Consider the following 21,753-nt stretch of genomic DNA (forward strand, 5'->3'; position numbering starts at 1 on the left):
GCGTACACTGCCACTGGCCGAATGACTGTTTCATATATTCGAATTTTTGCTGTCCTACATACATTTTTTACTTTTAAAATACTGTTTAATGAGCCGATTGCTCTACTTCTTTTTAATAGTCTCTTTTCTATTTCTTTTTCTTTTTCCCCTTTATTCGTTATTGTTACACCCAAATACTCGAACTGGATGACATTTTCAATTTTGTAATCCTTTCTTCTCGTTTTAAGTGTGACTAATTTATTGTGTTTTGTTATCTCACCACGCATTTCCAAATACTTTGTTTTTGCTTCATTTATATACAACGAAAATTTTCTTGCTTTATCTTCAAAGTTCTTAAAAAACATGTGTTCAAGTTAATTTTTTGTTCTTGTTAAGAGGACCACATCATCTGCGTACGCTATACACTGCTGTTTATAGTGGAAAATGGTACCCGTACTTTGGAACTTTTTCTCTCATTATTGCCTCTAAGACAAAGTTAAACAGATCAGTAGAAAGTGGATCCCCTTGTCCTAATCCTCTTGTAACCGAAAACAGATTTGACATACTTCTTTCTATGACCACTCTATTGTTAGTACTTTGATATTATAGTTGATAATTTTATCAACTTTTTTAATATTCCTAAATTTTGTAGAGCTTTATACAACTTTTTCCGATCGATAGAGTCATACGCCTGTTTAAAATCAATGAAGAGCATGTGGAGTCCAAGGTTTTGTTCGTAACTGTTATTTTGTATTAATTTTAAGGTAAATATTTAATTCACTGTCGATCTTCCTGCTCTAAACCCTCCTTGATATTCACCTACTATGCTATTCTCGTATTTTTTCAATCTGTTACGTATGATCTTTGCTAATATTTTGTACACAACATCCAGTAGCGCTATCCCTCTGTAATTTTCATAAAGGATTCTGTCACATTTCTTATGTATTGGACAAAATACGGCATTACTCCATATTTCTGGCATTTTCTCCACACTTTCCCTCCTTCCTTTAAAATTTCCACCGGGATTCCATTCTCCCCTGCGCTTTTACCATTTTACGCCATTTTATTGTTTGCTTTATTTCCTGTTTTCTTTTTGTACTTCTTATCATTATCCTCTGATTTACTTATTGCCTCATCTGCTTGTATCTGTTCTTCATTATTTAGCAGTTCTTTAAAATATTGTGCCCATTGGTTTAATTTCTCTGCAGTATTTTCAAGGAACAGTTCTTTTTTATTTCTACAAAAAATTGTTTGCGTGTTATTTGGTTGTCTGTTTCTCTTCACTTCTTTATAGAAACTTTTATTTCTTTGCTAATGTAATGCTTCTCGATTGTTTTTGATTTTCTTTCCAAATATTCTCTCTTTTTTGCCTGCAGATTAACCATTAACCATTGTTTTTGTGGACTAAATTTTTCGTTATATGGTTTTTTTTGGTAGTGTATCTGGTTTTACCCTATAGCATATATTATAATATCATTCCATTTGGGCTATCACAAAGCTGACTCCAATGGTCTTTTTTTGTAGAAGAAGCTGTTTATTTGACATAGATTTTTTTCCAGCAGGAAACTATGTAAAGTTTCACCGCGCTCGTTCCTGTTTTCCGAATCAAATTTTCCCAATGATGTTTCTGTCTTATCTGCGATTCTACTCGTTTTAGCGTTGAAGTCACCATATATTAGGATGTAGTAGGCTATTATACCATTTAATCCACCACTTGGGAATTTCTAGGACCGGTCATAGGCGTCCGTTTTGGGTAGGTCAATGGTTATTTTAACGCCTAACTTTTTTTCTTTAACTTTTTAGCATTTTCATCATAGATTAGTAAATTTTCAGGTATTCTAGTGCTAAAAAGTACTTGTACTTTAAATCTGTAGGAGACATCGGTTTCTAGAAAAATCGGTTTAAAAATGTTTCGTTTTTTCGTCATGAAAGTTAAATTAATAGGTACCTTAATTAATTTCATTAATTTTCTTTTGTTTTAATAAATGCAGCATACAATTCGTAAAAAACAGTTTGGAAAAAGAAGAAAGTAATCAAATTGAATCAGAATTTTATTAAATAACTATTTATTAGGATGGAACGAAACTAACACAAAAGAACAAAAACATCAAAGGTAGATATGTAGTTACAAAAAATGCTCGATGTGATGACTATTAGTTTCTTTGCATAAGTTTTTAATTTTACTTACTTTCTCTACTAGAGAACGCCGAATCTACAAAAAATTCTAAAGTTTTTTCTAAATTTGTCGCAAGCATCTTGTATTCTTAGCCAGATTTGTGCTCGATTTTATATCAGAACGGAATAAACAAATGCTTTTCTTTATCCTCAAATACAATGATCGCAAAGATTCAAATCCTGCGACCTTGCTGTCAAGCAACTGGACCGCCTTTTTCAATCAAGTGGTCTTGGTAGTTATTATCAAGAAAGTCTTGTACATTCCTGCTAAAGTGGGGCGGATAGCCGTCATGTAGAAACCATAAGTTTTGCAGAATATTTAAAAGCACATATTCTAACAAATCTGGTAAAAAGTTTTGAAAGAAATGTAATAGCACCATTTAAACGAGCAGGCAATTCCACAGGTTCAAGTAGATCAACGTCAACTACTCCTATCCACACCTTTATGCTACACCTATGCTGATGCTTAAATTCTTGAACAATGTTGTGATTGTTACCAACGTATTTCTCATTAGTAAAACAATTTTTGTTGAATTTAAATTGTTGTCTTTAAAAGCAACAAAGTAAAAAACTAGAAGATAAACTTCACGAACTGACAACAATTTGTCAATGAAAAACGTAGGTTATACTTCTGTTGACAGCTCAAAGCCAACTGGTGCAAAACATATTAATTTAACTTTCATGACGAAATAATGAAAAATTTTCAAATTGATTTTTCTAGAAAATGGTGTATCCTATAATAGCAGAAGTATCTTCTAGTACTGGAATACGTAGTATAGGTTATTCCACGAATATACGACTGTTTGGGATTAGTGCGACAACGAACATTTTACTGTGCAAGTAGAAGTATGAAAGTAAATTGGTCTAATTAATATTCTAATAAAAAGGGTCTACTGTTAGTATGACATCTGAACTAAAATTATTTCAGCTAATAGATGTTCAGATACACGCAAAATTTATTGTGAAATTTAATCCGAAAAGAACAAAAATTTTTACGCAAATGTGTTCATCAGATATTTGACTAATGTCTATAGCCTGACCCACTACTCTGAGCCGCGTAATGTAAGTTGCCTATTATTACTGACAGACTTACGCATGGCGTCTTATTAGTCCTTAGTGACGTGACGACAACGACAACTTGTTTTAGCATTTGTTTTAGTGTTTTCTTATTTTCTTTTCTTGTCTTGTTTGTTACAGACTACAAATAAATTTTCTACTATTTTTATCGTTCACAGTTCTGTGTTTTCTTTTTGAACATTTTATTTTATTGTGAAAATGTCCGGTGCGGAAAGCGTTAAGTGTGTGGAATGCGGAAAAGTTTATAAACGTTTAAGTGAACTAAGACGACATGTAAAAAGTTCTCATCCCGACAAATTGGATTTACTTGCGCCTTTAAAAGTTCTAAAAGGCAACGTCTATAAATGTACATATTGTGATAGACAATTTAGTTATAAGCCAAATTTAAACTTTCATCTGAAAAAAGTGCACTCGAATGTGTCAGTTTCTACCTCGGATTCTGTAGAAACTCAAAAACAAAAATGTCCACTGTGTGATTATAGTGCCACTTTTAAAAAGGATTTTATTAAACACTATAAAACTTCTCATGGCATTACTATGCAATATGATCTAATAGAGTTTTCCAACCATAATGACTTTATTTCTTGGAAGAATAAAATAGAGCATGAATCAAATGCTAGTTTTGTTATGGAAAAAGGAAAAAAGGCAGGAATAGTAAACTACATATGCCACCGATCGGGATTTTTCACCTCAAAAGGTAAAGGCAACAGACACCTTAAAACACAAGGTAGCAATAAAATTAATGGATACTGTCCTGCTATGATTAAAGAAGTTGTCCAAAGTGATGGAAAATATTTAGTATATTTCGTGAAAACTCATGTTGGTCACCAAAATACAATTGGGCACTTATTTTTGTCATCCGTAGAAAGAAAATCAATTGCTACGAAACTAGCTGCAAAAATTCTATTTGAAGCAGTTTTAGATGAAGTGAGAGATGGAATTTCAGATGCAGACAAATTACAAAGAAAGCACCTTTTGACAAAGAAGGATCTGTATAATATTGAGGCTACCTTTAACCTTCGCTTTACTACAGTAAGACATCAAAATGATGCTCTTAGCCTAGAATCTTGGGTAAATGAAATGAGAAACACCTGTGTTTTATTTTATAAGCCCCAAGATGTGACATTGGATGAGTACCCCCAGCTGCATAGTGCTGATTTTGTTTTAATCATTATGAACACTGGTCAACTCACCACATTGAAGAAGTTTGGAAGTGACTGTATTTGTGTCGATGGAACTCATGGTGTTAACAGCTACCAATTCGAGCTTCACACATTATTAGTTCTTGATGACCTACGTCAAGGCTTTCCCTGTTGTTTCTGTATCTCCAATAGAAGTGATGAGACTATAATGTCTTTATTCTTTGATTGTGTCAAGAAAGAAAGTGGCCTTATTGAAGCAAAAGTTTTCATGTCTGACATGGCAGAGGTGTATTATAATGCATGGTCAAAAGTAATGACTGAAACACATTTCCGGTATGTTTAATTGCATTCTTCACATTATAATATAACTTTAATTATTTATGTATATTTTTCAGCTTATATTGTACATGGCATGTGGATCGTGCATGGAGAAAGAACCTAACTTTGATTAAGACCAAAGAAAAACAGGTATGTACTTATTGGGTTAATTTTGAAATAATAAGTCTTAATAATTAATGCAGTCATTAAAAATTAACTTATTTTTTTTTTTACTCTTTTATATCATTTTCAAAAATTTCCTCAGACTGTATTAATGTTCAGCAATTGTATTGATTGTGGAACAAAACTGTTCACAACAAGGCAGTATGTGTGTCTTGAGGTGAGCCCCTTTATACAAAATTTGTAAGAGTTTCTTTACATCTTTATTTTTCAAATTAAAAGTTTATGGAAAAAATTTAAATTAAATACTTAAGTGTCATATTTATATTTTCAGGAATTGGTGTATAAAAATTTAAGAGTTCTTCTCCAAGAAACAGATCCTTCTGCCTTTGAACCCATGCTAAATAGTTTTATAGAAAATACATTTGATGATCCAAGTACTGTTAATTTCGGTCGTTATTTTCAGACAAATTATGCAAGTAAGACTATATCCTGGGCTTACTGCTATAGGATGCATGCTGGCCTAAACACCAACATGCACATTGAACGAATGCATAGGACCATCAAATACATTTACTTACAAGGCAGAAATAATAAAAGGTTAGATAAAGCTGTAACTGCTCTAATGAAATTCATAAGAGACAAGCTCTTTGACAGGCTAATTATTCTCAATAAACAAAAACTTTCCTATAAAATTATAGAAATTAGGAAAAGACATAAAACTAGTTGTAATTTAGACATGACAAATATTATAAATTTTGAAGGCACTTGGCAAATTCCATCCTCGACAAAAGCTGAGATACATAGTATTAATGAAAATGATGTTGAATGTGATTGTCAACTTATTTGTACAGACTGCAACGTGTGTATTCACAAATATTCGTGTAGCTGCCTTGATTCTGCAATTGCATGGAATATGTGCAAACACATTCACTTGCTTTGTAGGTATAGGCAACTTACAAAGGAATCATCACAGGAAGGTAAATATTTTTTTATATTACATAAATAATTTGTTTTTGATTGCAAACTTTTTGAATTTATGTATAAATATATAAAATAATCTTGATAAATTATTATGGTGGTGCCTCTAAGTTATTTATTAATATATATATATATATATATATATATATATATATATATATATATATACATATCTAGGATTTTGATTAATTTATTTAAAAATATGCAGCTCATCCAAAAAAGAAAAAGTTAAAAATAAATTTAAAACCACCTCCTGACTGAACTTTTTGTGCCATTTAAATGCATAGTACTTCTAACCATTTAGAATGCCATTCCAATGCAGAGCAATTAAACAGTGTCTACCCTGAATATTAGAGATACATTTATTATAAAATGTTTTTGGTTGTATCTAGTGTGGTGTTTTGTTGGTGTCTGTTTGAGGAGCATTTTAAGACCAAAGTTAAATTTTTCATTTTTGGCATGAAAATTGTACATTCTATTAAATGAAAAGGTTTTCAAAATGTATATATCTATATCAAAACATATTAAACTTCACATGTATGAAACTGGAGTTTTAATGATGCGTTAATTTTGTGGTGTGTGTATAATAAAAACCTTTTTTTTTGTAGAACAGAAAATGGAAATCGTTGAAGATCAAAGAGCAGTAGAATCAGAAATTATTTTTGAAGAGCTGGATAATAAGTCAGCTATCAGATGCAAATCATTGGTAGAAAGAAAAGAAGAGATGTTGCGACACCTGTATGTTCTAGTTAATGGGGTTAAAACAGAGCAAGAATGGACAGCTCTGGAAAAAATGGTGAATCCAATTGAGCCAACCTTAACAGCAATTAGCCAACAGACCATTAGTAACTTTGAATCCAAAGATTCAAAACCCAGCAATGCAAAAATCCTGAAACAGAGACGGCTGTTTAGTACGAAGAAAAAACCCAGCAAAAAGAAACATCTTACTAAACCTACAAGTGAAGAATGTAACACAATTGCGATTAACTTGCTTAATTAAAGTTTCTGTAAATTTTGTATGATAACTTCCTAATAATTTTTATGTATACAGATGTAAAAATAAGCCATAATATTGGTAGCCACATCCTACTACATTCTAACGAGGAATTTGCGATACAGTTAGTTTCATTTAACATAATAAGAGCAGCTTCTTTGACTTTTCTCTTTTTACCATCTGTTTCATTACATGAATCATCCTATTGTATTCTATGTTTATTATCCCATGCTTGTTTACATATCTGTCAAATTCTCTATTTTTGATGTAAGATTGATTGAATGTGAAAATTTTCACATTCACATGGTATTTTCTAAATACAATTCTTTGTTCCTTCCTGTTCATTGCTAGACTTGGTTTTGAATAAGATATATCTCAATGTGTTTGTTGTTTTAAATATTGTTGAAACATTGAATTTAGTTTCTATCCTTTTTAAGTTTTTCTGATAATCCTTTTATATATGGTATTGTTATTTTCCTCGAATTTTGTCGTGTGAATGTAACAGGATTCCTTTCTGTTATTTTGTTCGAATTCCTTTATTCTGGAAAATTCCTTACTTATAAATGACATCGGATAATCATTTTTTACTAAAATAGATGTTATTAATTATTTTTCTTTCAAAAACGAATTTTCATTAGAACAGACAATTTTAGCTCTACCATATAATGATTTAATGACTCCCTTTTTAACATTTATGTTGTGATTTGATTTATACTTTAGATATCCATTCGTATGTGTTGGTTTTTTTGTATACATGAGTCCCATATCCACTATTTTCCTTTGAGATTAAAACATCCAGAAAAGGTAACAAGTTATTATACTCCTTTTCCATTGTAAATTTTATTGACTTCTCCTCTCACCTTTTATTTACATTAATCAGAAATGTGTCCAACACATCCACATATCTCCAACATATTGTGGACTTTAAATTTTGATTAGAAATGTTTGTTTTGAAGTCTTCCATCAATATATTAGCTAATAATGGATTTAAGGCAGAGCCCAAAAATTTTGTTTATAGAAATCATTGTTTAGGTGAGAATAAGTGTCAGTACATTTGTAGTAGTAGTAAATACATTTGTAAATAGACTATTTATTTATATAAAGCTTACTTAGAAAATATTACATATATACAAATCAATGTACCAAATTATATTAACAATTAAAAAATATAGATAATTTTAATAAAATTTGTGATTTTTTTCTATCTAATCGTTGTTTTATTTAAGTCAAGCATAGCCACAGCTATACAGATCCTTCTTTATAGTAATAACTTTTCAGTTTGTTTTTGAATAATACATCTACAAAAAGATGCTACATATTTGATTCATTCATGTCTTATAATATGATTTTTTTGGCTTGCTCAAAAACGTTTTAGAGACCAATTCTTTGTAATATGTATAAATGACTAATTTCCCCGTTTCGAAATACATTATTCAGCACGGTTATATAAAAATTATTTATTAAATGATGAATAGTTCCTCGAAAAGCTCTGGCTTTTAATATTTTTTGTTGCGCATATGTTTCCAATAAAAAGGTGTTATACAGAGTATGATGTCATGTAAATACTGATGCCAACTTTATTATTTTAGATGGATTACCAGGTATATTATTTAATTATTGGATCCAATACAAAATTCAAAGAACTTTAATATATTCGATTGCCATGCTATGTATTAAAGGCACAATCCATTCTATATTAACTTTTTAATATACCTATAACCTTTAAAATACCTACCTATGTACATTCCATTTGACACCTGGTAAAAATATAGGCAGGTTTCATTTATTTGACATAATATGTATTTTAAAAGAATATAGATAGGTACATTTCTTAGAGTACTATATACATTATTAAAATCAAGTTGAGATACGAAAATGAACACACTCTTCTTAATTGAAATTAGGTATAGAACCTTTTAAAGTGACAAGAAGACACGCAGAGAGTGATCTATTCATTAACCACCCTGTATCCTAAAATAAGTTAATTAAAACTATAACATGCAATATATCAAAGTTCTGGGAATTTTGTGCAGAATCCAAAAATTTTATAATATAACCAATGTTTCATTTAAAATAAGAAAGTTGGTATCATAGTAATTAATATTATCAGTCAACATCCTGTATATAAAATAACAAATTTTTATTGGAAAAAATGCGCAAAAAGTATTTTTTAAAATACCTTTTAAAACTATTTTAAAAGACCACTAATTTTTATTTGCTATTATTTACTATTAATTTTAGAGTTATTCTTATAATTTAAACATTATTAAATTTATCAAACGGGTTAAATAGATGGATTGAAGTCGAAGTAATTATATTATAATTATAATTTATAAAAAAAATGTTCGCAACCAACAATACATATAAACCTCAATGACACATTCAGAAATATATACAAATGAACTGCGCAAGTCTGCACAGAGTAGTGGGTCAGGTTCTAGACACTAGTAGATATTTGGGTTGGATTTCGGTGAAATGTATACACCAAAGAGGCGTGCCGGGTTTCTTTGATATTACAATATTTTATTACTTTATTAGGTACTACAACTGTAATAAAAATAAATGTACTATTTTTAATATAAATGAAAAGAAATTGGCAGAACAAGGCGGTATCAAACGAATTTGGCAGGACGAGAGCATAAAATCCATAAAACACATCGATAACGAGGGAAAGAGATATATTATAGTGCATGAAGGTGGAAAACATGGTTTTATTGAGGTTTTACATGAACCATCCGTTATAGTACTGGAGAATGCTGCGTACCATTCGGAAATTTTAAACAAGCAACCAACAAACACCTGGACCTTAGATAAAATAAAAGAATGGTTAACGAATAAAAATATTACATTTCCTCAATACTGTTTTAAGCCTCAATTACTAACGTTAGCTAAAAGTCATGCACAATCAAACATGTATATAGTAGACGAAATTATACATAGCTTTGGACATCGTGTGTTAAGACTACCGCCCTATCATTGCCCCCCGTATTTGTTGATTCTTGTTGACTTTTGTTAAAAAGTACATTAAAATAAAAGTATGTATTTAACTCAATGAAAAATTGTTACTAACAGGATATTTGAATTTTGGTCTAGGGTTGCCTTTCCTACTTTATCTACTTCAATAGTTCATTTAGCCTTAAAATTAGCCAATATTTCTTGATTGTCATTATTATTGGTGCAAAAATTTATATTTATTTTTATTAATTACGTTAAAGCTATTTGACTTTTATTATCATTCTAAATTGCGCGCATTAACATATTTACGGCCGTAATAAAAAACTTCATTAACTAGTTCCAACTTAACGTCTGTAAAAATCCAAACAAAAGTGTATTCTTCAAAAGAAAAATCACAACTTCTCAAATAACAAAATTAGCCTCTGGCAGAATTACAATCTCCTTTGTTACCTTTTTCACTTTTATATTTTCATTACTTCTCCGACTTAAATTAAAAAATTAGAAAAATCTCGAAATGAAAGAGTCTCTGTAAATATTTCATCGTGAATTTATTATATTTCTGAGATCAAAGTTGGCGGAATTGCTATGCAAGGAGGTAGATAGACTTAACAAACTTTTTCTCAAAAGGATGTTCATTTAAAGAGAAACATTTTTCAAATAAAATGCTGCATATTTTCTTACCGATATTTCTTGGCAATTAATTTAAACTGCAGCTTTGCTTTTTATCTAAGGGTACCAAGTTGTATAAATATTCAAAACTATACTATAAAGATCCATAAACATAACAAGCAGCTTTTGGGTTTATGAGGATATATACAGTAAGGGTTTCGAATTGCACACCAATATGTTTCTAATGAGACAGTTTTCGGAAAAATCCAATGTGTTCTGTTCTCGTGGTTGTTTTCCTCCTGGTATTACACTCAATTTGGGCATAGGTCCTTTCGTCCCATCAATATATTACTTATTCCTCGACACAACACAAGACTAATAGTAAATATTGTAAAAACACAAAAAAGTTAAACACAAATTATTTATAATTAAATGTGCATATTACAAAAAATATTTTTTTAGTCTCTTGTCTCTATTTTACTTTTTTTTGTACATATTGATAGTACAACTCGTTCTGTTGTATATGATATTCGTAGAGTAACCGTATCTTCATTATTTTCTGATTTATATTATTACAAAAAAAGGCTCTGAGGCAAACAAATTGTAAGTTTAACCCTTTCAGGGGCAAAAATGTTTTAATGTTATATTCTTGAGCAAATTATCTTCTTCTTCTTCATCGTGCGACTAGGATTACTCCTGTTTATCTGTGTCTTATTCTGTTTCAGTCGTTGTTGACTGTACATTATCTTTCCACCTTTTTGGCGGCCTTCCAACGGGTCATCTGCTATACGGCTTATTGTTTTTACAGATGTTCGCTAATCTATCTGGTCATTCGGTTTACATGTTCGTTCCAGTTTTTTTTTCTTGTTTTTATCCACCTGTTAATATTTTGAATTTTGCATTGTTCGCGTATACTTATGTTGGTTTGTCTGTCTCTTAATGATATGCCCGCTATTGATCTTAATACTTTCGTTTCGATATTGTTGATTTGTTGTTTCGTCTTTCTTGTATCGGTCCTTGTCTCCACTGCATATGTTAGGATTGGCCTTACTGTTGTCTTGTATACTTTCATTTTGCTTTCCGTGGTCAGATATTTGTTTCTCCATATGATTTCTCGGAGACAACCACTTACTCCTGCCGCTTTTGATGCTTGCCTTGTGGTCTCTGTTCTTATATCTCTGTCACTAGTGATCTCTACTTCTAGGTAATTGAATTTCATTACTTGTTCTACAGTTTTGCCTTCTATTTCTAGTTTGCATCTACGCGGCTCTTTACTGATCACTATACATTTAGTTTTTTCTACTGATATTCTCATATTAAGTTTGTGTGCTGTGATATTGAAGGTGTGGAGCTGCCTTTGTAGGTCATCTTCGCTATCAGCAATTAGTACTGCATCATCAGCATAGCATAGTATCGTGATTTTATGCATCCACAGTTTTATGTGGTATCCTTGTCGTTTTCTTATTTCGTAAATTATTTGATTCATCACCATATTGAATAACAATGGGCTGAGCGAGTCTCCTTGGCGGATTCCTCCTTTTAGTTCTATGCATTCTGTTTCCCCTATTGGCATTATAACTCTGGTTTTGGTGTTCTTGTTAATTTCATGTTTTGTCCTTATTATCTGATGGTCTATTTGTTCAGTTTGTAATAAATTTAAGATGTCATTTCGCTTCACCCTGTCAAAAGCACTTTTTAAATCTACAAAGCACATGTATGCTGGTTTTCCATATTCAATAGACTTCTCTATTATTTGTCTGATAATAAAAATTGCGTCTATTGTGCTGCGGTTCTTTCGGAAGCCTTGTTGTTCATCTGCCATGTTCGCTTTTTTCTCGATTTTATCTTTGAGCAAATTATGTTCAAACATAATTTGCTCAAGGTGAGCAGTAGTAGAAATAATTAAGGTTATCGATTGGTATTATGTTACAAAATAGCAAATGGCCGGAACCGGTTTAACGTTATAAGGACCTTGTTATAGGGTTTCGTCTCTTCGCCCCATTTTTTTTTTTGTTGCGGAGGTCTAAGTAGGGGATGAAGAATGGAGATGTTGTTTGAAGCTGGAAGATGTGGTAGAAGCTGAGATTTTTTGTAGTTTGTTAGTTGAGTTAATGGGTGAATTTATCTATATTTATGATTTTATGTTTGTTTTGTTTGTATATTATATATTTATTGGAGAAGACCAAGTCACAGTTTATCATTTAATATTTATTCCATGCAGTTACCAATTAGACGGTTCTAGGGATTTATTAGGAACGTCTCTTTTCAATTTTTTTGGCAAGTGCAGGCAAAAGTGCAGGCCTGCGATATTTTATTGGGACAGTTTCTTATATGTTTTAGTACTTATTAGTAAGTTCGGTACCTGCTATGTTTAAAAGTTTAAAAGTTCCAAGAATGGAACTTTAGTTTTTGGAATTCTGATGAGTATGGGACTCTACTACATTTTATAGTGGAGAGAACGTATCTCTTGCTTAGGTTAAGTATCCTATTATGGATTAAGTATACATGCGTTATTTGATAGATTAAGGGAAATATATGCTGACGGGAAGTCCTAGTTTTTACACATAATTTTTCTCAGAATTTTTCTTTCTGTGGTAATGACTTGATTTAGGTGTTTTCTGTTTAGTCGAGTATAGATTTTTGCTCTGTATTCATTAATAGGTCTTAAGAAGGTTCTGTGTATAGGAGAGTAACTTGACTATTATTCCCAAATATACCACTGTGCTGTTAGAAGTTTGGCTCTGTTTCTTACCCTGCCGAGGGTGCTTCTGAGATCGTCGTTCCAATTGAGTGTCTTCGCAAATTCGTCACCCAAGTAGGACATATTGACGGTGGAAAATCGAGCATTTCTCCGTTGAGCATTATGTGCTTTAGTTGTTCCAGCTCTAGCCTGGATCATTTGGGATTTCTAAAGAGTATACCTTGATACTTGCGTAAAGCAGGATACCCTTAGACGAGTTGTGGGGAGTCGGAAGGTCGTTGTTATAGACTGTATATAGTATTGGCGTGATTATTGAGCCTTGAGCCGAATTGAAAATTTGATATGATGTTGAATGTTTTCAGATGTTCTACGAGTATTTCCTTTAGGACCCTCTTGTAGATCTTACCTAGAGATTTTAATAGAGAGATAGGTCTGTAGGATTCATCGCTTGTTCGGAATTTCCCTTAGTTTAGGGATCATGATTTTGCTGTCTACTTTTCAAGGGGTAGGGAAGTATTCCTGCTGTAGGCAGGTATTGATAGTTTCGGCAAGCAGTGGGAATATGGCTCCTGGAAGTTCTTTGAGGTATCTCCTGTATGTCATCAGGGCCACATGCTGTATTTTTGCCTAGGCTACATAGTCTCCTAATGGTTGTTGGGTCGATTAAGACCACTATCTTGTGATAGTTGGGCTTTTTTTGGGGTTCTGGTCTTGCCAGGAGATATTGTATGTTTCGCTCGGTTTCTATACGAAATCATTTTCTGAAGTTGGGGTTCAGGAACAATGAATGTGGCTTAAAGTGTATCTTTGAAGATTTCAGCCTTGGGAGTGGATTGGTGAATATTTAATTGTTATGTTTGAGATATGAATGATGTTGGATTTTTTGTTTCGTTAGGATTTAAATTTCTTTCCAGAATTTATCTCCATCTTGGTAGTTTAGTCCAGCGATAACCTGTCTCCATTGTTGTTTTATCAGCTTAACCACTACTCTGATTGCTGCAGATAGTTGGTTGTATTCTGTATTAATAAGAGGATTTTGGAATATTTTATACTCTCTTACAAATCCGCGCTTAGTTTGAATTTTACCGAGGGTTCTTTGAGGTAGAATTGAAGTACATTTGTTATATTTCATTAACGGAATTGCTAGATTTGAAGCTACTTGTAGAAGACTTGCAATTTTTAAGATATCTATGTCAACATCGTTTGTTGACATAGATATCGTAATAGGTTGACATAGGTAATGTAGTCTTGGAATAGTTCCCAATCAGCCTTTCTGTAATTGCTTTTATAGGAGAATGTGATAATTTGTTTGGGGTTCTATAGGTCTGTTTTAACTATGAGTGGGAGGTGGTCTGACGAAATTAAGTCACTATGGTATAGCTATTCTAGAATTTGTCCATGATGCCTTCAGTACATAGAACGTTATTGTTGATATACCATTGTGACCAAAGAACGTAGCTTACAGTTAGGATTACAGTGGTTCTGTGGAGCAAGTCTACTGCGAGATAGTCAATGTTTGGGAATTGGATATCTGAAGGGAGCGTATGAGGTGTAGTAGGAATGTCTTTAAGAATGAGGATGTCAATCCCATAAGAGGTTTGGCTTTTAGGGTTGTGATACGTGGTTTTTTTTTAGAGAAATTGAAGCTGACTCACAACAAAAGCACGTCAACCACCTTTTTCCACTGCCTGGCATTCATAGTCAATGCCTTTGTTTCACCAAATAGCAGAAAACTAAGTCTAACAAGCAAATAATAAAATTCATCATCTAAAGTCACGCGTCTTAATTGGTCAAAGTAGCGGGAATCACTTGTCATTTATACATGGAATTACCATATTGTAATATTAAATTTCTCCTTTTAATATTAAAAATCATACATTTAATTTAGTTTATAAAATACGTTTTCATTCACATTAAAAATGGCTTCTACAAACTCCCGGATAATCCGTTCTGGAGATCATCCACTCGTGAGTTGACTGTTGTCTGTAAAAATTAGTGATTTGTCACATTTAAATTTTGAATTAGTAATTAAATTTTCTACTTAATAGAAAACTTCGAGAGGAATGTTGCGTATATCAAAGTTATATTTAAAATATTCAGGAATATGCATTGTAAAAATAGAAAAATCGTAGGCATATGGCTATAAAATTAAATGATAACAAGACCCTTTTTACACTACACATCGCAGATTCTCAAGGAATTATAGTCCAGGATAAAATACCTAAAACTCTTATTGCTAACAGTTTACTGGCAACTTCAAATATGTCTAAAAATTAGAAATGACTGAAAAAAGCATAAAATAAGGAACATAGTAAAACAATGCAAGATCTAGAATTTATAAATTTTAGATTAAAGAAAGCAAGCTAATTAATCATGTTTGTACGAGTACATTGACCGTTGACATTATTTTTTATAAATCAACCCTGATAAAAATTTGTCCTAGTCACTAAAGCTTCCGTTTTTTCTTTAAAATAGTTCCCTTTTAAACTTCGCACAAAATCTAATTTAATTTAATGAACAATTCAAAAGAATATTGCATCCTTCATCAGATAAAATGAGGGAGCATCACAATGGGAAACTCGGGTCGCACATAACAGGAATTCAAAAACTATGCGCATATTTTCTGGGATAAAATTTAAATTAAAATCGAAGAAAGCTTACATATTATCAATTCGAAGGATTCAAAAAAAGTAGACATAATTTTATTGGAGAAGTTTTCCTGTTAGTACATACGTAATTCTTAGAGAGAAGCATATCTCGTCAGATATTAAATTGTTGCTATTATATTTATGAATTGATTTTTAATTAAAAGTTAAACAATTATTGTATTCTTTTTCTTCTTCTTCGTCTAGCCATTCACGTCCACATCTGAACATAAGCCTCTTCAAGTCTTCCTTTCCATTGTTTTTTATTGTACGCTACTTGTAGCCAATTTTTCCCGGCAGTCCTTTTCAGATCATCTGTCCATCTCATAGGAGGTCTGCCTCTGGGTCTTTTGTGTTGGTATGGTCTCCAGGTTAAAATTGATCTGTGCCATTTGTTCGCGCTGAGATCTGAGATCGCTCCTAGCTACATGTCCAGCGTATTCCCATTTCAACTTTAATGATTTTTGCACCACATCGGTGACTTTGGTTTTCTGTCTTATCCATGTGTTTGTTTTCTTGTCCTTAAGTGATATACCTAGCATTGCTCTTTCCATCGCGTGTTGAGTGACTCTAAGTATATTCATATTCTTTTTTGTGATTGTCCATGTTTGTGCCGCATAAGTTAATATCGGAATAATGCATGCATCAAAAACTTTAGATCTAAGATGTAATTGAATTTGTTGATTTCTGAGTATATAGTTCAGTTTACCGAATGCTGCCCAAGCTAACTTTCTTCTTCTTTTTATTTCTTCAGTTTGAATTTCCCTATTTAGTATTATTTTTTGTCCTAAGTATATATATTCTTCAACTTTTTCTATAACTTTATCGTTTATTATTGTCACGGTGTCTTCGGAGTGCATGACTTTTGTTTTGTTTAAATTCATTTTCAGTCCTATTTTAGAAGATTCGGTATGTAGTTCTAAAAGCATGGTTTGCATTTCTTGTAGGTCAGTAGCTATCAGGATTATGTCATCTGCAAATCGTAGATTACTGAGGTAGCGGCCATTGATGTTTATTCCCTTATATTTCCAATTTAGGTTTTTAAAAACGTCCTCCAAAACTAAGGTGAACAGTTTGGGTGATAAAGTATCTCCCTATTTGACTCCCCTGTTTAATGGTACAGGGTTCGTGTGTTCATTTTCATTTAGGTAGTATGTAGCTGTAGCTTGGTTCATAGTTTTTTTTATTAAGTTAATATATCTGCTGTCTATTCTACAATTTTGCATTGCGTTTATTACGGCCGTATGTTCTATGGTATCGAAAGCTTTTTCGTAGTCTACAAATGCTAGGAAAACTGGAAACTTGTATTCGTTACATTTTTCTATTAATATTTTTGTGGTTAACAGGTAATCGGAAGTTGAATAGCCTTTTCTAAAACCTGCCTGTTCATATGGTTGGTATTCGTCTAATTTCCTTGTTAGTCGAGTAGTTATGACTTTGGTGAGTATTTTAAACAGGTGTGACAGTAGGCTGATGGGTCTGTAGTTTTCCAATTTTCGACTATCACCTTTCTTGTGTAATAAGATTACTTTAGAGTTGTTCCAGCTCTTAGGGACTTTGCCCTGATGTAAACAACTGTCCACAAGCTTAGTTACAATTGCAATTAGTTCCTTACCTCCTTCTGATATCATATCTGTGGTAATATTATCTTCTTCTGCAGCTTTATTTCTCTTCATATTTTCCAATGCTGTAGTTACCTCTGAAATTGTTACTTTTGGCATTATTTCTGATCCAACATTTTTTATTAATTTCCGTGCTGGTCTCATCTCATCATCTTCTTGATGTGTCCTGTAAAGTTCTGTGTAAAATTCTTCTATTCGTGTCAGTATGTTTTCTCTAGTTGTGATTTCATTTTCGTCTTTTCCCATTAATGATATCATCTGACGTCGTCCTAGTGTCGGTCTGAGGCATTTCATACTCTTATTTTTTTCAATAGTTGTTGTTATTAATTTTTCGTTTTCTTTTCTTTTTTGTTGTCTGATTCCTTTTCTAATCTGCCTATTAAGTTCTCTATATTCGTCGGTTCCCCTTTTGTTAGATTTACTTAAGATCTTCCTTCTTTTTATTTGTTGTAATATTTCTTTGTCTAATTCATTGTATGTTGTTTTTGGTTTTTTCAATTGCAGAAGGCTTTTATTCACTGTTTCGGTAATAAGGTTATTCAAATCATCAATATCATTGGAGTTTATCTGTTGCATGCTAACTTGATTTAATGCATGCGCTATCTTTTTATTAAATTCACTATTTTTGATTTCTTCAGATGTCCATTTGTATCTTTTTTCATGTATTTTTTTTCTTTCTAGTTTTTTGTTAATTATTAGTTTTGTTCTTATTAGTCTATGATCGCTTCCTAGGTCAAACTGATTTAATACTGATACATCTTCTACTAGGTTTCTATTCTTCGTTAGGATATAATCTATTTCATTCTTTGTCTTTTTATCGGGGCCCATCCATGTCCATTTTCTGCTTGGTTTTTTATTGAAAAAGGAGTTCATCGAGTACATGTTGTGTTTATTCATGAAATTGAGAAGCATTTCTCCTCTATCGTTTCTTTTTCCGTAGCCATAGTTACCAATTAAATGTTCGTAATCTTCCTCTTTTTTGCCCAATTTAGCATTAAAATCTGCTAATAGTATTTCGTAATTTTCTTTATTTTTATCTATAGCTGTTCTTATTTCATCATAAAATATTTCTACTTCTTCATCGTCGTGGCTTTTGGTCGGAGCGTACACTTGGATCACTTTCAATTATTGTATAGAGACAGAAAAATTAGGAGATCTTTGGAATCTTGTAAGTCTTAAAAAATTGACACTTTATGTTCAACATTTTTATGTTAGGTCAATAAAATTTTTAAATTAAAAACAATACAAAAAATAATCAAAAAGTGATGAGTTTCTGGGTCACTAAAATATGCTTTAATCTACTATTGAAACAAAACCACTGGTGGAGTGAATCGCTGTAAATAATGTATAAACAAAATTAAAAGACTGATCTTGCAATCTTTAGATAATCCAAAATACGTGGTTTCTGATGCACTTTATGACGAAATAAAAACACCACTGGCAATAGAAAATTCTTCTGTTTAATCTGATATAAAAATGATGGTTAAACTCAAACAATAATCAACTGTAATCTGTTATAATTCACTGGGAAACGTAAATGCTGCCACATACACTACCATGCGATACAGCATCCTGTGTTGTGATGATTTTTAAATCTAAAAAATTAATGGATTGATTTTGTTGTTTCTATTGTAAATTCAATATGAATATGGAGTGAGTTAATATACGATAAAATTGATTAAGTTGTCTGTTAGTTCCGGTAAACATACCAGTAAAAAAATTTTAATGAATAAACACCTCAGGAACGCCTATGATGATACAAATTTTACGACCGTTTTATGACTTTGAGACACATTTCGTGCTCTCAACAATTTGTGAACGGATTATACGCAAATATATTAAAAACAACAGGAGCCAAAATAAAAAGCACTTACACAGTGCTGTATACAAACTTAAATGTGGCGACTGCCCAAAAACTTACATCGGTCAAACTGGTAGAACCTTTAACAAACGTATAGCACAACATAAAAGGGCTTTCAATAATAGAAAAACAGATTCTATATACGCACGTCACCTTCTAGATCATAATCATTCTTTAATGACTAATTTTAAATTCCTCAGATCCAAAATAAAGGCTTTAAGCTATCTTTATTAGAATTTATGGAAATTGACAAATTAAAAAACACAGACATAATTTTGTGGAAGTTTTGAAAACAAAGTTTTTATTGTTTTATTATTATATAAAATGAATTTCCATCAAGTAACGGTCGAATCCATCACTTACTCATAACAATTTTTTTCACAAAAGAAAATTACAATATATATTGACAAAATCCATAATAACTAAACATTTATTCTAAATTTGTGAGATAATAGGTATATGTAATTTATTTATTTGTAATTTGATATTATTGTATCATTAAGTGGTATAAAATAAATTGCTCTGTTCAAAGGTTTTACAGCTAATCTTTATTGAAACAGTTTCCAGTCCTCTAGGAGTGACAAAACTAGGTATTTCGGGACCTCTGATTTTATAAGCGGGTTAGTGAATTTTATCGTAGTAAAAGGTTTAACTTGGGTACCCTAATTTCTCGTGTTAAAACAACTATAACGTTTGTCGTTTTATAAAAGGCGTTGTTGTCACATTTTGTTATCGGAAAACGTAAAAAATTTCCAAGATTTCTATTTATAAATTATTCAATTTTCCTTGGAGATCTTAACATATTAATTATGTTAACATATGACCGTCGTTTATTAGATGTCAGCACAGGATAAAATATTAGATTGTATAAAGCTTTCTCGGGAATGCAGTCAGTCTGTCCTTTGTTTTACACTCTGCTATGTTGATTAAAATATTTTAATCACCATAAGAGATCAGAACTAGAAATGGAATGTTTTGATTTGTTTTAGAGAATTTTCGAAATAGTTTAATTTCTTTAAAGGTCAAACTGCAGTGTGAGATTTGATTAATAAACTCAATTATTTAATGTTGCTGTTGATTTACCTGTTACTTAAATTATTGTGTTTAAGGCGACGGTTTTTGCTATTTTTGATCAGAGTGTCCTATCGACAAAAATCGAATTGTTTAAAAGGTGAAGAGTGCAGCTTTCGTACAAAATTTTTGCATTTTGTGTCAAATTACATTGCAAAGCTGTTAAATAAATAAATGTTGCGTGATTTTTCGATTTTTTACTATACTCGTGAGATCGTGAGAAGTGATAAGAGATTTATCACTTCCATTAAGCGGTCACTATGGAAGTTTCACACAAGGACACTGAGAATTCCATGGATACATAAAGTTACCAATGGTGAGGTACTTCAACGCATGAGTAAACAAAAAGAGTTACTCAAAGAGAGAAAAATACAATACTTGGGTCATGTGTTAAGAGATGAAAAATATAAGTTACTGCAAATCATATTAGAAGGTAAAGTTCAGGGCAAAAGATCAGTTGAAAGACGCCAGAACTCATGGATGAAAGACCTGAGGAGATCGTTAGACCGCTCATATACAGAAATCTTTCGTGCAGCAGTTTTTAAAGCTACAATTGTCATTTGAATCGCCAATAAGAAGAAGAAGATTTAAGCAGAGATAATTGCATTTCGTGACTAATGTTGTAATTAAAGACGCAGCAAATAACATTCTAGGGCCGCATAGACCACCACCACGCAATGAGTGGTTCGATGCTGAGTGCGAGGACATTACAAGAAGAACGAAGAATGCATATAAACTGATGCAGCAAAGAAGAACTCGAGAAAAAGAACAAAAATATAAGGATCTGAGAAGAGAAAAGAAGTACATTTATGGGAGAAAAAAGCGAACTTATAAAAATAGAATATTGGAAGAACTAAAGGCATTAAAAAGGAAAATCAAACAAAAAAATTCTATAAAAATCTAAATAATACAAGAAAAGAATTTAAACCAAGCATCGGACTATGTAAGGATAAGGAGGGCATATACTCAATACAAAAGAAGAAGTATTAAAAAGATGGGTGAAACACTCTAAAGAACTACTTACTATCGAAGTAGAAGATCCAAATCAACCATCCCCAGGAGCAAGCAGCGATACACCATTGAAGCCGCCATCAATTCAAAAAGTACGGGATGCAATAAAACACCTAAAAAATAATAAATCTTCAGGAAGTGATGGTATACCCGCGGAACTCACTTAAATTGTGGAGGTGCTACTCTTACCAATCATATATATAAACTTATTCTGAGAGCCTGATATGAAGAACAAATCCCGGAAAAGTGGTGTATTGGGATCGTTTGCCCGCTACACAAAAAGGGTGATCAATTGGAATGTAGAAACTATAGGGGAATAACCCTCCTTAATACAACATACAAAATATTTTCGAGTATTTTATAAGGTCGCCTGAGTGCATATTCAGAGGAGCTTCTTGGCGAATATCAAAGTGGTTTTAGGCCTGGTCGATCAACAACAGAACATATCTTTGTGCTAAGGCAAATACTGAAAAAACCAATGAATTAAATATC

The 21,753-nt window shown here is 31.9% G+C and overlaps 2 protein-coding genes across 2 annotated transcripts in view; one reads left to right on the top strand and one right to left on the bottom strand.

The window, feature by feature from the left end:
- Positions 1 to 21,753, bottom strand: part of LOC140432860 (periostin) — a 188,342-nt gene that overhangs the window by 97,506 nt on the left and 69,083 nt on the right. The gene's annotated exons all lie outside the window — the stretch shown is intronic.
- Positions 4,405 to 6,792, top strand: LOC140442534 (uncharacterized). The gene is made up of 5 exons (XM_072533595.1): positions 4,405 to 4,706; positions 4,769 to 4,841; positions 5,146 to 5,526; positions 5,626 to 5,791; positions 6,401 to 6,792. The coding sequence occupies exons 1-5, from the start codon at positions 4,405 to 4,407 to the stop codon at positions 6,790 to 6,792; spliced, it is 1,314 nt and encodes a 437-aa protein (XP_072389696.1).

Source organism: Diabrotica undecimpunctata, chromosome 1 (assembly GCF_040954645.1).
Source record: "Diabrotica undecimpunctata isolate CICGRU chromosome 1, icDiaUnde3, whole genome shotgun sequence".
NCBI classification, from domain to species: Eukaryota; Metazoa; Arthropoda; class Insecta; order Coleoptera; family Chrysomelidae; genus Diabrotica; species Diabrotica undecimpunctata.